We start from the raw sequence: 16,882 nt of genomic DNA on the forward strand, positions 1-16,882 counted from the left end.
GGAGGTCCAGCATGTCCAAGAATCCAAAAAAGGCTTCCAAAATTGGAGTCTAAAATGTTATATTGTTACCTAAAAATTGTCATAGTTCGTTTAATATCTGTCTGGGGTATATAATTATGTTGTCTAACCCTTGGTTTAAATGGTCAAGTAATACATTAGGATAAGTTACAAGGGCAATCAATGGTCCTGTATGTCTAAAAATCCAAGATGGCTTCCAATTAAGGAGTCTAAAATGGCTGCTGATACTCAAAAATTGACATAATCTATTTAAAATCCATTTGGGAAATATGATGTTAGTGTCTACACTATGGTTTCAAGAGTTGAATAATACTTTTGGATTAGATACAATGGTATGAAGCGGTCCATTTTGCCTATTATTTAAAGTTGGCTTTCAAAGTGAGTCTTAAAAGACTTCCATCAGCTAAACATAGTCATAATTAGGTGAACAAAATCTACACTACATGTATTGTGGTTTGAAGGCTGAAATAATAAATCGGAACAAATAAAAAAAGATGGTCAGTTTCCTTTTCGTCGTAAAAAGTCCAAAGCGACTTCTAAAATTGCATGAAAATGACTGCTGTCCCCTAATCATAAAACCATAGGATAGTCCTGAACACAAAATGATGTGTCTTGAAATACTTATCAGTGAATTTTTTAGGTGAAAGTGTACCTTATTTTTTAAAGTTTGTTTTTGGATGTTTACTTATTGTTGCACCACCACCTAATTATGTCACTAATTCTTGTAAAACATATTTTCATGAGTCTTAGAAACAGAGACACCAAAATAGTGGCACTAGATGGGATATGAAGTATTGTCATTTTTGTAACAATGGTGGCCAATTTGAGTGTAATTTTTGGAGCGTACTTCAATTTTTTGACAAAATAGACAACAGTGCTTCCCTGTAATCTGTCTTCACCTATATCATATGACCCTTGAAATCATGAGAAAGGCACAAAAAATTTTTTTTACATTGTAGGTAGATAGTATATGAATTTTGCAGCCAGATTTTTAAGAATAGCAACTTTTTTGTAGGCCATCATTATTTTTCTTTTTTTAGGGGGGGGGGCAAAACTGCACCACTGATAAACCTTGAAATTTTTCCATTGTAATTTTTCCCTTTGGAATCATGATTTTTTATATGTTTTATTTTATTCTCGGTAGACCCAAAGGTGGATTTTATATGAATTTGGACCATTTCAAAGTTACAACGTCCATTATAGACGCCATTTTGGAAGGTAATCTTGGATTCTCTGACACACTCACTGACTATCTTGTAAACATGTCCTGATTCATTATTTGCCTTGAAAGCTTTTTGATGATTTTGATTTTGAGGATTTACTTTATTTTTGGAGTCGATGGTACAACGACTGCCATTATGGACGCTATGTTGGGTTTCCAGGTAACCTTGACAACGTTTTGTAACTATAACCTGTGTCAATAGACTTTTGACTTTTGTTGACTTCCCCGCCGCCGTCGGAAAAGCGACGTCCATGTCTTACTTTTGCTATGCAGGCAAGGAAAAAATGGCAGACACGTTAAAGATATCCAATGTGAATATGCCAGCATTGCCCCCAAATTATCAAACATTTTGCCATATTATTTATCAAATCAGCAGCTGTGAATCATGGCAGCCATCTTGGAATTAAAGATGGCTGACGAATCAATCGGACACATTATGTTTGCAACCCTGGGTATCAAAATAACGCATAGATTCCAATTTTTTTAATATAAGATACCCATAAAAATCGTTTATTATGGGAAACTTCATTAAAAATGCCGCCATTTTGTTTTTTGCCGATTTGAGGATGAAAACGTCGGAATCAAGTTTGGCAAACAGCATTTTTGGGTTCAGCACCCCTGAATTACCTTAAAACAATTGATAAATCAGCATTAACACAAAATGCCTAAAGCACTTTTTCTGAGCACATTTTCTTAAATCTGGACCTGACTAATGCAGTAAAACAAAATTCTGTTTTAAGTATTCCTAGCAATATGTAAAATTTAAAATAAAATAACTTATACTTATTGGAACTTTCATATTCAATATTGTAGTGTGTGGCAAGTTTTACATAATGTAATTATTCTAAAAATATCAGCCATGAATCACAATAAATATCAAGGTGACATTTCCAACTTTTTATAAACTTTTTTTAAACCAAAGGCCAAGATGAATGAATTTTTTTCAAGGTGCATGATGAATACAGATAATGCACACATAAATGAATTGAGAATGGATAAGAATGTCATAACTTTGTAAAAATCTGAGAAATGCTTGTCTCTCAGCAATATACGAATATGGGAACCAAAACGTTACTGCAGAAGATTGAATATGATAAATAAATGACTTCATATCATATACCTACACAAACAAAGCAAGATGGAATCGTAATACTGTTTGAATAAAGGTGAATTCAAGGTGATAATACCTGCGTATTTGCTGACCTTTTAAAAGTGAATTTATATTTACCCTATTTCAATAAAGACATCCAGTTAGCCAGTCCACTAAACTGGTACACTGTATGATCAAAAGACAAATAGAAATCCCTTACCCCATCACTAAAATACAAGAAAGACATAACAAATAACAAAATACAATATGCACAAACAAAGAAAAATAAAAAACAAATTAGTTCGAAAGGAATTTAATTATACAAATAAATTACACTAGACCAGCTAGCAAAATTTTGCAAGTTGCATGCAAAATTTACACAATTTTTTTTTCGCATGATCCCTTCATTACACCTATCTACATAAACTGCTCAATTACTGAAGACAATTTCTCCATCACATCACACCCTGGCCCAAACTTTGGTACTTCATCTTTATTATCACTCCACTTAAAATTTCGGAAAACCTCGAGCTGGACCATTGTGAAATACTTAGTACAAGACCTTTGCATACTAGAGGCAAGAAGAGCTCAAATTAATATCAAATGTATCAAAATCTTATTGTGAAGTTTGTAGTAGGAAGACATTCACAAAGAAGCGTGTACTATTTGGCATTACTTCACTGTTACAGGGCTTCAAGGTGAATAGAGAGTGATGAGAAGTCATTTGCAATGTTAACCAAACTCATTGAACACATAGTATCATGCACCACATTAATTGTTCATATGAAATAAACATATCATTTAAATATTCTGTGTATCAAGATCACAGAATAGTGTTTCAGCATCATCAATTCTACCTACCACATTTGGCCTGTATTCATTTTTTTCATCTCATATGCTAGAGTGCTGGAGTACTGATATCATGAAAGTGGAAATTTGCGCCAAGCCAGGATATAGAATAGCAAAGTTATATTTATTGTGTAGAGTTAGCATACTATAACACTATTCTACTAAATATAAATTAAATGTTTTGAGTATGTTTAATTCTGTGCAACTGCTATTGTGAGCAAAATGTTTTTATTACACAGTGCATCCTATAATTAACAGAACCATAATTCATTGTAATTTTTTGCTGCTATCTATTTGGAAAAAAAAATGTTTTCTGATATGAGACCTTACTTGCAAAATGTGATTGACACATGGTTGAGAAAAGTTAGCATGAAAACATGCTTAATTTCTACCAATTTGACTGATCATTGAAAAACAAGCATGTGCAACATACACATACTATTGCACGGCTTGATAGGTGATGTCACAATGCGATTCAATACATTGCGCTAGGTAATACTGGCACAATAAACGTAGGGCCAATAACTGAATGCACGCTGGTGCACAAGAACTGCTTTTGGCTTTCATTTCTATGGATTAACCTTGGAAAAAGTCTAATAATCTTTGAATTTTCACTAATTTCCAAGGTGTTGTAAAGCACAAATAGCAAATATTCTTATTTGTGCGATGGTACAATATTATATATACATGAAAAGAGAGACACTCTAGGCTACAGTTCATTGATCAGGGCTTCTTTCCTTCACCTCATGCATAAACTGTACTGTATAGCACTCATGCACATTTGCTATTTGTATACTAACAAACAAACCTCATATACACGTAAATGAGGGTCACTCATCAAACTCCAGCTAGATCAGAGTTCAACCTGGCCAATGTGATTACGCATGTTTCAGCTCAGGTGAACGACGGCAACACTCATGGCAGAAATGACCATACCAATATTTTTACATTTGACCCATCTAATTTGCATTGATATCAATCAAATTAAAGTATTGGGTAGCACAAATTAGTCAAATTTCAACCTTCCATGATATCACGATGCTTCGTCTCGCAGTTCTTAGCTCATCGTCACTATCATGAGACTTTCATCAGCCACATGACTGGACGTTGAGGGCATCAGCTGCATTCATGAAATTGACCGGCGGATCTCCCTGTGAGATTACAAGATTCCTAAGACAACCTTCATAGCCTTCATCATACAGGCCTCCAGTAGCTTGAAATATATCAGTAGATAATCCAAAGCCACCTAAAAAAAAAATGATGCAAAATGAAATACATGATGCATGTGTAATAAAGAAACTCAAACAAAAGATTGACAGATGGACGGATGGATGGGTAGATAGATACAGATAATTGGGTAGATGGGTAAGTGGTTGGTTGGATAGGTAAATATCTTTCATTGCTCTCTGCTTAGAGACATACATGTACTTTCTTTTGCCCCCATCAAATTTCTATAATTTTTTTTTCATGCCTTTATTACCCATTTCTCTAAGTTTTTTATATTGTATTTGTTTTCATTCTAGATGTAAATCTTACCAGTTTGTTTTTTTATTTTTAATGGGAATGTGGAAAAAAAAATTTGAACTTTGAAACTGAACTAGATTGAGATTTAAAAATGTAAAGGAAATCCCAAACAAATCCAGTAGCATCACACGTCCAACACCCTCCATTGAATAGCAGTATCAATAAAGCAGATTCTCACTGCAATACATACCTAGATAATAATGACCCTCTGTGTCTAAACCAGTGAAAGAACCTCCTATGTCAGATGAAATGGGCTCACCACCATCAACATACACTTTCAATGATGTTCTTGATCTGTAAAAAAAAACAATATTTAGAGTTGGGTAAGGTAAATGAATCATACATGTATATTCGTAAAGCACCAATGTTGTTTGTGGTATCAGAAGATACATATTGCAGAGATGCCAACTTTTGGAAATCAGAATTAGGGAGGATTTGCAACCGCCACCAAATTATGTGCGCATAGCGCACATCTCGAGCGCGGAGCGCTCGACCCTTGTGGCCGGGGTCCAGGGCCCGCCTTAGGGCCCTGGAAGCTCTGGGTTTCTAGATGCTCTCTGGTGCAATCTGACCCTTATTTTGGGGCATTTCACATGTTTTGAAATAAACATTGTTCCCACTTTTTTAACATTAAAAATATCAAATATGCATTTTCACATGTAAATAAAAAATGGGACAAAAGAAGTACCTGTTCAACAACAATAATAAGGATGCATTATCACTATCGGCTATGGGCAGGTTATGTTCCACTATAAATCCAGTAAAGAAAAGCTCAGCGCTGGTCCCTTGCTTGGTGAAATAAAGACAACAGGGTACTAGTGGAGCTCGAAGATCTTGCCATTGCAATGTCCGTAGGCCTGTGCCGTTTGCTCCCGAACGTTAAGTGCCTCCGAATTATCATCACAACCTCCCTGCTAAACTAAATGTCCACGCTGCAAATTGCGCAAAATGCATGGTAAATTCCTCTTTCCAACTTCCGAACACACAGGTACTGGAGACTGTATTCAGTCTTATACTTCTCACACCATTTCTTGGTCTTCTTTTGTTGATTTTCCGCCATTTCGTGTCAATATCAACCCATCAATACGCCGAAATCACACAACGATATTCCACCGCACGACTCGACAAATCCAGTGGCCGCGAGCGCACACGCCTCGCGAAGCTAGCCGGGCCTACCGGCCGCGAATTTTTTTTCCGTACTTTAACGCGCAAAAAACCCATGTGCGCATGCGCTTGGACTTTGCCAAATTCGCACTTCTCGCCTCGTTCTCAAATTCAGCGCACACGGCGTAGTCTTTGCACACAGACTCTATTTGCTAGTATGACGAGCCCACGTGGAATTAAATGGTGCTATACGAGTCTGCATAGTTGTATGATTCAGACCCTAATGTCTACAGGCAGACTTTATTATTCAGACCCTGCAAGCTTCGTGTATTGGAAATGTATTTCAACCAGACACTTGAGTGGTTTACATGGTTATTGATGGGCCTATGTGATAGAACATATAAAACATTTTGTATTGTTTTATATTATTTAATTAGACCTTGTATTGTCATAAACTATACACTGACCGCTCTCTCTCTCTCTCTCTTTGTGCTTGTATATTTTGGGGGCTAATTCTAGTGATTTAAATGGCGACTGTGCACACACACATAATCACTTTCTTTCTCTCTCGATCTCTACATTGTCCAAATATCTCTGCTTGTTTTTTTTTATCTCGCCCTGAACATAGAAATAATATGAGATGCCCATGTCCACGTTTGATTTATTTAAAGGGGTACTCCGTAAAAGAGAAAACTCAGAGAGCAAAATCATGACATTTTCATCAAAATCGGATAACAAATAATTAATTTATTAAATTTCAAAGTTTAGCAAAATATTCTGTGAAAACAGTTATATCAGGATTCATTTCAAGAAAACCGAATTCCCTGATTTTTTCTGTGTTTTCGCCAAGAATTTTTTGTAGTATAAAATACTAGTCTGACTCGCGCTTTCGATATTTTGGCCAATCAAAATTCCCTGACTTCCCTGATGGACTGGATACCCTGTATATATGCGCGCCATCATGATTATGCATTAGGTAAGCTAATGGCATCATGTCCCAATTTTCCCTTTTCTTAGATTCTTTCTTTCTTTTTTTCATACATGTGTGTATGATATATGTCTCTCTTTTAACAATAATTTGCAGCAATGATTACTTAATACATTAAATCAGATGTCAATCAAATCTTTTCCATTCTTGGTGAACAAAATTTGAATAACTATACTTTCATATCATAAAATACAAAAGAATATGTGAGGATATAACGTCATTAGCTTGCTCATTGCATATTCATGAAGAAATGCAAAGAACTGTTTCACCGAAATAATTAAAAAGTTTAAAATAGATCATAACTTTCTTCTTCCTTGCCTGATTTTGATGAAATTTTACTGTTTTATTTGTCTGATTTTATCTTTAATTCCTATTATTTTCAGCCCAGATTAACCCTTTAAGATTATTACTATTAATATTTTTCAGTGTTGACCATGGTCAAGTTGATCATTGAGTATCGGTTTAATTGTTAGTGAATCACTTTAATTATTTTGATAACAGACAGCATCAGATATTAAAGTTATAAGAAGTTTTGTGATATTTTGTATAAGCACATGACCACATCTACGCCACACTGCTCACTCCCCTTTTTAATGTATATAGGCTTATTAAAAGGTAATATTAGCACCAAATTACCTTCTCTCTCTCGCTCTCTCTCTCTTTGACAATGATTAAGCATAAATTTTGCAGTGCAGACAAATATAAAAACAAGTTCTTTTTAATTACTTTTAATCCTTTTCCTTTTAATCCTGAAGATTTTCATCAAATAACATTTCTGAAGTGGACATGAAACCTGATAAACACATAAAAACATAAATGTTCCTACATGCATGTCAGCTGAATGATCAGTAGGCCTATCCATTGTTCGCGATATTCCCACCTATATATCCTTAAAATAATAGTGTAATCATATCATACAAAGAATACTATATTTTCTTCTCCATTTTGATGGACATCTTTTGATGGATATAAGTATGTTATGCAAAGTTATTTAATAACTTTGCTACCATAGCACACATAAATTGTCCTTTGACAAAATTCAATGCGATCTATGAAACATTGATCAATTTTTTAAAGCACATTATTCTAATATCACAATTACAAGCTGGTAAACACCTGGCTAATTATTTAAGTGTTTCTTTTTTGACAATCTATCACAACCAGTCATTAAACAATAACTTTTCCTCAATCTATATACACTGTACTTTTATGGCATTTATAACTACAATTGTCAAGTACTTATCAATAAATACTCTATAACATCACCATTCGCAAAAACATGGGAATTTTTTTACAAATTTAGTTAATTTCAAACAAATATCCATCTATTGATTTATGCAAAACATTCAAAAAATGTTTGACAAAATGTTGTTTAGCTCAAATTACCTGAAAGATGGTCTTAACAAAAAAGTATTTTCCCTGCGAAAATCAGACATCCTGCTTAGTTGCAAAATCATTGTACTATTAAAAGAACACTGTTCCATTGACTGAACTTGTAATACCCCCCCCCCAAAAAAAAAGCTAAATGTGAATGACACATAATGTATAGAGCTGATGCAACTGGAAAGCTGCATACACTGATACAGCAAGGATTGTATTGAGCCTAAATCCATGTACAAGTTTATGCAACTGACAAATTTATGATTTTAAACAATTCAATTTAAGACAAAATATGTGGACATAGCTGCCATAGATTTTTTGAATATTCATTCTCAGCCTGATATGAAAATGAAACAGCTGATGCTATACAGATCACTGAAGATCATTCAGTACCTTTCAATATCGTTACCATACATGTATATTGGCTTATTAAATACTTCCTATCTGTATTGAAAGTTGAGAAATTCTGAATTGAATCTTGAACTATTACACTCATCAAGTTTACACCGCTTTGAAAACACAATTTGAAATTTAAAATTCTAAGAAGGAAATTCAAAGGGCATTACAAGAATAGGCTTTGACCTTGGTCATGTGCGTGAAACTCGCACAGGATGTTCAGTGATAACCCAGAAGGAAAAACCAGTTCTACTGGACCAGTCAGACCAGTATAATTTTAACTGGTAACTCTGGACATTGGAACATCAGTTTACTGGTCTAACTGGTCATACTGGTCCAGTTAGAATTTTACTGGTCCAGTTAAAAAATTAAACTGGTCTTGAAGTACTGGAATTTCATACTGGTCTTGTTTCTGATGGTTGTTACTGGTCTCACTGGACTACATACTGGTCTAACTGGTCCTCGTACTGGTCTTACTGGATCAGTTAATTACATGCATTTGGTTTGTTTTATATCATGGACAGTGAAATGTGATGGAAAAGATGGTTAGTAAATTAATATTTCAGCTGTTATTTTGAATGTGATGTATGAAATTAAACATTTTCATTGTGAATTAGTTCACACACTTATTTGGAAGGTTTTTAAACAACAATGAGTGCTATTGCAAGGATATTCCATTATAAATCCTGATTTTTCTTTAAAAAAACAGGAAATATGCAAATGGGGTAAACCACGTAATCAGCATCAGAATAACTGGTATTACTGGTCTTGACCAGTTTAATTTCAAACATTGAATTACTTAAGACCAGTTAACTATATCAGATGAATATATCTCGCTTTGATCTTCATCATATAATTTTTAGAGGAAATAATTATTTTAATGATAATATTAATACTTGATAATTATGATATTAGTAATTATAATTACAATATCAATAACAATAATAACAGTAATAAGAATGATTTCAACAATGATCATAATAATCATAATAATAATTGTGATAATTATAAGAGCAATGATGATAACAATGATAAATGAAAACGATAATAACTTTCTCTGAATTGCAAGATTCATTTTTCATAATTTGTTAAATGATCTGACTTGAAATAAAGTCATTATTTATTGGACCAGTAATCAGAATGCAATTGTTTGAACTGGTCTCCAGTTCATTTTTACTGGTCCAGTTAAAAATCAACTGGTCCAGTAAACATATACTGGAAACCAGTAAAAATCTACTGGAAACCATTTATTGGACCAGTAACACCAGTTTAATGAAAAACAATTTAACTGGTATTACTAATTGCTTCAACTGGAACGCAATTGTTGGAACCAGGGTTGGCGATTTTTTTTTATTTAAAAAAAAAATAAAAAAAATCGGATTTATTTGATTTAAATCAGATTTTTTATATTTTTTTAAAGTTCCTTCGAAAAAAAGGGTAATTATCCCCCCCCCTTACTCTTACAATGACATCAATATTGATGTTATACATTTCACCCCTAATATTGTTCTTAACCACATATTTTGTAATTAAAATCCAGTAAAAATGGACAATTAAAATAAATTTGAGGAATCATGTATCTGAACTTAATTCTATCATACATAGGCCTATGAAGGAATATTCCATTGGGAATTCCCAGTGAGTAGAGAAAATTCCCCTCTGGGATTTTTCATTCAAATATTTAAAAAATCCAAGAGAAAAAAATCCCTTATCAAAACTGCCAACAAACCCTTTGCCAATTACTAGTATTCATGTATATTGTAAGAGAAATAATTCAAATCAATGATTTTTTCAATTAGTCACAGCTTTACAATAGTCAAAGAGAGACTACAATTGTATATGTTTAGGATCTTTTTGATAAAAAGCTCTTCTCTTGCTACAGATATAGATGCAAAACTCTCAGTTTTGGAGAACAATATAGGAGATAGCTTAGTCAAAGGGTGACTACACTACATTCTGTTACTGTGATTTTTTTACATTAATCTACAATTTTCATTCCCATATTCTCTACAAAAAAAATCTGTTTGATCCATGAAGTATGAAAAAAAATCTACTTACTTTTAACTTAAAGGATAAAAACTGCAAAACTGCTTAAATTACAACATATGTATTACAAAAAGAAGTATTTTATTTTAAATGAGACACAGCTTACAACTGCCAATGATTGTAACTGAAGTACCTGCATCTTAACATTAAAATGCAGTGTTAAATGTTTATTCTGAGTTTTGCAAATTGTTGTTATAGAGCTCTTTCCATTATTACATGCAGATACAAAACTTCCATTATTTGTAGCACTGAACATAAAATGGGCTGCAGTGACTTAAAAGGTTTATAAGAGAAAGCTTTTCTCAAAAGTCAAATTATGACTGTACTACATTATGTTAATGTGATTTTTATAATTATGTTATTCAAAACATCAAATGTATGATAAATGTAAAAATACGAAATAAGAGGCATGTTAAATATGTTGATTACATGCAGGTATCATTTTTTTATTTTACATGACAGAAGTAGTTATGTGTAGGCAAAGGATCAAAACTGAAAAACTGCCAACAAACCTTTTCTCATTGACTTTTATATATTATATATTTTTTTTTACAAACTGCTCTCTGGAAAGTCTTTGGATTATGTGAAAACTTTACGTTAAGAAAGAAATTGACTGACAAAGAATGTAAAATTTCAGAAGAAAAACTCGACATAATTTACAAAAATGAGTACCTATTGACAACATTCATCTGTAGTTTTTAATTACCTGATTTTATTAATTTGATTTTAATTTGTTTTAAGTAGATATGAAGACTTTGTTGATCTTTTATTGATATAAAGTTAATTCAAAGTTTTTCAGTTGACTTGAAGAATTAAAACTGCATTGAACAAATACTTTGTCCATGATTTGTACATTTTTCAATGGAAGTGATTTAAATCAATGATTTAAAAAAAAAAATCATGGTGATTTAAATCGCGATTTAAATCACGATTTAAATCAACGTGATTTAAATCCGCCAACCCTGGTTGGAACTGGTCTAGAGTTGATTTTTACTGGTCCAGTTAAAAATCAACTGGCCCAGTAAAAATATACTGGAAACCAGTAAAATTATACTGGAAACCAGTAAAAAAAATTACTTGTTTTACTGGTTTTTCCTTCTGGGAATTGATTACTCTTATGTCCAAGTCTCATGAATTAGATCAATAAATTTTCAGTTATGATGGTAATTCAACAAATACCTCCAAATTGGCCAAAGTTCATTGACCCTAAATGACCTTGGTAATGTGACCTGAAACTCAGGCAGGATGTTCACTAATACTTCGTCAACTTTATGTCCAAGTCTCACGAATTCGATCAATAAATTTTCAAAGTTATGATGGTATTAATTCAACAAATACCCCCAACTTGACCAAAGTTCATTGACCCTAAATGACCTTTGACCTTGGTCATGTGACCTGAAACTCAGGCAGGATGTTCAATAATACTTGATTAACCTTATGTCCACGTTTCATGAATTAGATCAATAAATTTTCAAAGTTATGATGGCAATTCAACAAATACCTCCAAATTGGCCAAAGTTCATTGACCCTAAATGACCTTGGTAATGTGACCTGAAACTCAGGCAGGATGTTCACTAATACTTCGTCAACTTTATGTCCAAGTCTCACAAATTCGATCAATAAATTTTCAAAGTTATGATGGTATTAATTCAACAAATACCCCCAACTTGACCAAAGTTCATTGACCCTAAATGACCTTTGACCTTGGTCATGTGACCTGAAACTCAGGCAGGATGTTCAATGATTTTTGATTAACCTTATGTCCACGTTTCATGAATTAGATCAATAAATTTTCAAAGTTATGATGGCAATTCAACAAATACCCCCAACTTGGCCAAAGTTCATTGCCCTTAAATGACCATTGACCTTAGTCATGTGACCTGAAAACTAAGGCAGGATATTTACTAATATTTGATTAATCTTACGTCCACGTTTCATGGACTAGGTCCATATACTTTTGAAGTTATGATGTCATTTCAAAAACTTAACCTTTGGTTAACATTTTGAAGATAATTCTAGCTCCCAACATAGTCTAAGTTCATTGACATTAAATGAGCTTTGACCTTAATCATGTGACTTAAAACTCAGGCAGGATATACAGTAATACTTGATTAACCTTGTGTCCAAGTTTCCTGAACTAGATCCATATACTTTCTGAGATACTGTGTCATTTCAAAACCTTAACCTTAGGTTAAGTTTGGTGTTGACGCCGCCGTCGCCGTCGAAAAGCGTCGCCTATAGTCTCGCTGTGCTTTGCAGGTGAGACCAAAATAATGTAATTGCATCATTTTTGATCAAAGAAATTGTATGTTGATATAAGAAAGTGTTACTGAGAGTCTTTAATCTGTATCTGCTATATTTGAATGTAGATCATGGAAAAACATCAATAAAACTCGTAGCATGCACTTTGTAACTCAACTATTCAACCACAAAATATAAAGTTCACATAAATTTACGAGGGAACCTTTTCTGCTGTTAAGTGTTATTGCAAGGAAGCCCCCAGTGTTCCTTTTTTATATGGTCAAAATGATATCATTGCATATCTCTGACATTATGTGAAACACTTAAAGGGGAATGAAACCTTTGGAGGGCAAGTCCAAGAATGCGCGCGCGTTACGTATGGGACATTTCAGAGGCTTCAATGACCTGGAAAATAGTGTTAATTGATTTTGATAAGATTGAATACCCTCATGATGGTAGACATCTAGAAAAATAATCATGGAAAAAATGGTGACATATGACCTTGACCTTTTAGAGAGAAAAGATGGGCCGTTACGTATGGGACGCAGAAAAAAAAGACAATTTTTAAAACATTTTTTTCAAGTTGAGAATTCTCTGAAAGTATTTCATTTGACAACTTGTAACTTAGTGTGATAGAAGTCTTCATGTCATAAGTCAAATCCCTCTAATTACAGACTCTAATTAAACAAATTAATGACATGTTATGTATGGGACAGTTACGTATGGGACATTTTGTTCCCATAGAGAATGTACACAATTTTCCCCATAATTAAAAAAATTGAAATTATTTAAAATATGCAAATAACCAAAGAGTTTCTTTCTTTTCAAATGTTCTATTGAGTCATATTTGGTATGACTGAAAAGGAAATTAGCCATTTCAACATTTTTTTCTTCTTGTTTTTCATGGTTTCATGAATTTCTTATGTATTTCTATTGGTTTTATTTTTTTCATATTTTTCCATTTTCACAATTTTTTTCGCTTCAGTTGTTTTCATTAATCAGTATTTATAACAAATCAGTCTTTAAAAACTAAAGAAAAGGTAAATAATCACTATTTAGAGCACTCTTGAAATTTGTTTTTCTCCATTCACTTTGTACACAAATCTCCCCATTGACATTGTGTGTAAATGTCCCATACGTAACATGTTGTCCCATATGTAACAATTTTTTAATTAACTTTTAATTAAAAAGTAAACTCTATTTTTGAAACTTTTTGTAGTATTACATTTTCATACTTTATAAATTGGAACTTCCCAGAGATGCAACAATACAAGTATTGTATTATGAGAAATAACTTAAAAAAACATCCTCAAAATGTTACGTATGGGACATTCCATCCTTGGACAAGACCTAATTTGCATAATTAATTAGATGACACCACTTTTTTCCCTCATAAGTATTAAAATGTTAGGGGGTCCATGTCCCACCTATGACTAAATCTCACAAGTTTTGTTTTTATTTTCTATGAGTTTTTATATTTGTCCCATACGTAACGCCCATTTTACCAATTATGCAAATTAGGTGCCCCAAATTAGCATATTATCACATTTTTCTTAATGAAATTTTAAAATTCAACATTTAGGCTTTCTTACTCCACCAAAGATAACTTCTTAAATTAAAGATGAACTTTTGCCTTCTAGGGTGACCTTTTCTTGGACTTGCCCAGGAACAAATAGGCTTGAGTAGAAACAGAAAAATAAAAAAAATAAGAATAAAGAAAGTTTGAGAAAAATCAGACAAATAGTGAGAAAGTTATGAGCATTTGAATATTGCAATCACTAATGCTATGGAGATCCTCCCATTGGCAATGCAACAAGGATGTGTGATGTCACTGATGAACAACTTTCCCTTTGGAGGACTATAAAATACCCTCAAAATGTCTCTTTTTGCTTTTTCTTATGATGATACAAACTCTTTATCCATGATGTATTCTTAAAAAGTATGTATTACATGCCCTCATGGAGAAAGAACACATGATCTATGGATAGATGTGATAAAAGAGGCAATTCAAGTGAAATATATACTAAAGTAATGGGGAGAGTTGTTCACAAGTGACATCAAACATCTTTGTCACATTGCCAATTTGCTATCTCCATAGCATTAGTGATCGCAATATTCAAATGCTCATAACTTTCTCATCATTATTTGTCCGATTTTTCTCAAACTTTTGTTGATCTGTTTCTTTGATTTTTCTGTTTTCACACAAGCTATCTTGTTCCAATTCATTCTCCTTTAAAGGGGAAGTTCACCCTGAAGAAAACTTTGTTGTAAAAATAGCAGAAAAATAGTAAAAAATATTGGTGAAGGTGTGAGGAAAATCCGTTAAAGAGTAAGAGTTATTAGGGTTCAAAGTTTTGGATTTGTGACGTCATAAACGAGCAGCTGCCCCATGTGTTATGTAATATAAAATGCATGAATTTCAAATTTTGTATGGTTCCTGATGATTTAATTTTGTTTTCCATTCATGATCGGGTGTGAAATGATTGGGTCTATTGATATAAAAAAGGTACAGTGAAAACCATTTTCAATTTTCCTAGAAAATGACATTTCATTGATGTTCGCTATGTAGGAATGGTGCTCGCATATGACGTCACAAATCAAATAATTAAAATTCTAATAACTTTTTAATTATTTGATGAATTTTTCTCAAACCTTTGGCAATATTTTTTTATTATTTTTTCTGCTATTTTTACCATAAACTGTTTGTCAGGGTGTACTTCCCCTTTAATGCCCAGCTGAATGCCTCTTACCCAGTGCAACATTTGAAGCAACACAATGCGAAAGTGAATGTGTGGCAGGCCGATCATTTGAAGGAAGAACACCCCTCTTGACTGTGTAGCTATGCTTCTTGATCTTGGCATACCCATGCTCTTTTCTGGAAATTTTCAACGGGCGACCTGTGATCAATGCCCTCCTCCCACCCAGAGCAGCTTTTCGCCTACTTACAGCAGTGGGCTGCACTCCAATCTTCGTTGAAGTTTGAAGGCCAGGTCTCTTAACAAGCTTTGCCCCAGCATATCCACTATATTTACCAAAGGTAACAAGCGCCGATATCAGAGCGCTATCAGTCTGTAGTTTATCTATTTGCTGAGCGAACTTTGTAAGAGGGCCTCTGAAGGAGTCACCATCTTCTTTGAGTTTGATGTTGAGCGTATCAACAAACTGGTTAAGTTTTTGCGAAAGCTCTTCATCACCAGCAGATGCCTCAATCCTTTGTCCCCTCTGTGAGAAAGAATTGTCAAGAGACCTCTGTAATCCCAGGGACTCTATCGCAAGTATCTGAGGATCTTGGAAGCCAGAGGTACTAGGACCCATCATATCTCCCCCCTGGTGCTCATTTGACGGAACTTGGTCATCCTCTTTGTGGAGACTGGCGAACCAATCATCAGGAGTGTCATCTCTCCCTAAATAACAATATGATCATACACGCCCTCTCTTTATAAGCTGCAATGTCTTACTGTTGATGATGTCCATTTTCTTCAAACTTCCCTTTTTATGTATCGGTTAAATGCCAAAATGTTACCCAGAAGGAAAAACCAGTAAGACCAGTAATTTTTTTTACTGGTTTCCAGTATATTTTTACTGGTTTCCAGTATATTTTTACTGGGCCAGTTGATTTTTAACTGGTCCAGTAAAAATCAACTGGAGACCAGTTCCAACAACCGCATTCCAGTTGAAGCAATTAGTAATACCAGTTAAATTGTTTTTTCATCAAACTGATGCTACTGGTCCAATAAATGGTTTCCAGAAGATTTTTACTGGTTTCCAGTATATGTTTACTGGTTTCTAGTATATATTTACTGGACCAGTTGATTTCTAACTGGACCAGTAAAAATCAACTGGAGACCAGTTCAATCAAAGTAGTAATACCAGTTAAATTGTTTTCATCAAACTGGTGTTGTACTGGTCCAATAAACAATGACTTTATTTCAAGTCAGATCATAAGACGAATTATGTAAAATGAATCTTGCAATTATTACCGTTATCATTTATCATTGTTATCATTCTTTTTATGATTATCATG

At 33.5% G+C, this 16,882-nt stretch overlaps 2 protein-coding genes across 2 annotated transcripts in view; both read right to left on the reverse strand.

The window, feature by feature from the left end:
• Positions 1-2,682: 2,682 nt before the first annotated feature.
• LOC121426822 (protein eyes shut homolog) overlaps positions 2,683-16,882 on the reverse strand; it is a 70,267-nt gene continuing 56,067 nt past the window's right edge. The window contains exons 39-40 of the mRNA XM_041623224.1: positions 4,894-4,997; positions 2,683-4,425 (exon numbers count right to left, since the gene is read on the reverse strand). Of these exons, the coding sequence (XP_041479158.1) occupies positions 4,268-4,425; positions 4,894-4,997 (262 nt within the window). The 3' untranslated portion in view covers positions 2,683-4,267. The remainder of the gene's footprint in view (positions 4,426-4,893; positions 4,998-16,882) is intronic.
• On the reverse strand, positions 15,485-16,429 carry LOC121426864. The gene has a single exon (XM_041623271.1). The coding sequence runs from the start codon at positions 16,174-16,176 to the stop codon at positions 15,583-15,585; it is 594 nt and encodes a 197-aa protein (XP_041479205.1). The 5' UTR covers positions 16,177-16,429; the 3' UTR covers positions 15,485-15,582.

The sequence above is a fragment of the Lytechinus variegatus genome, chromosome 1, assembly GCF_018143015.1.
Source record: "Lytechinus variegatus isolate NC3 chromosome 1, Lvar_3.0, whole genome shotgun sequence".
Taxonomy (NCBI): Eukaryota; Metazoa; Echinodermata; class Echinoidea; order Temnopleuroida; family Toxopneustidae; genus Lytechinus; species Lytechinus variegatus.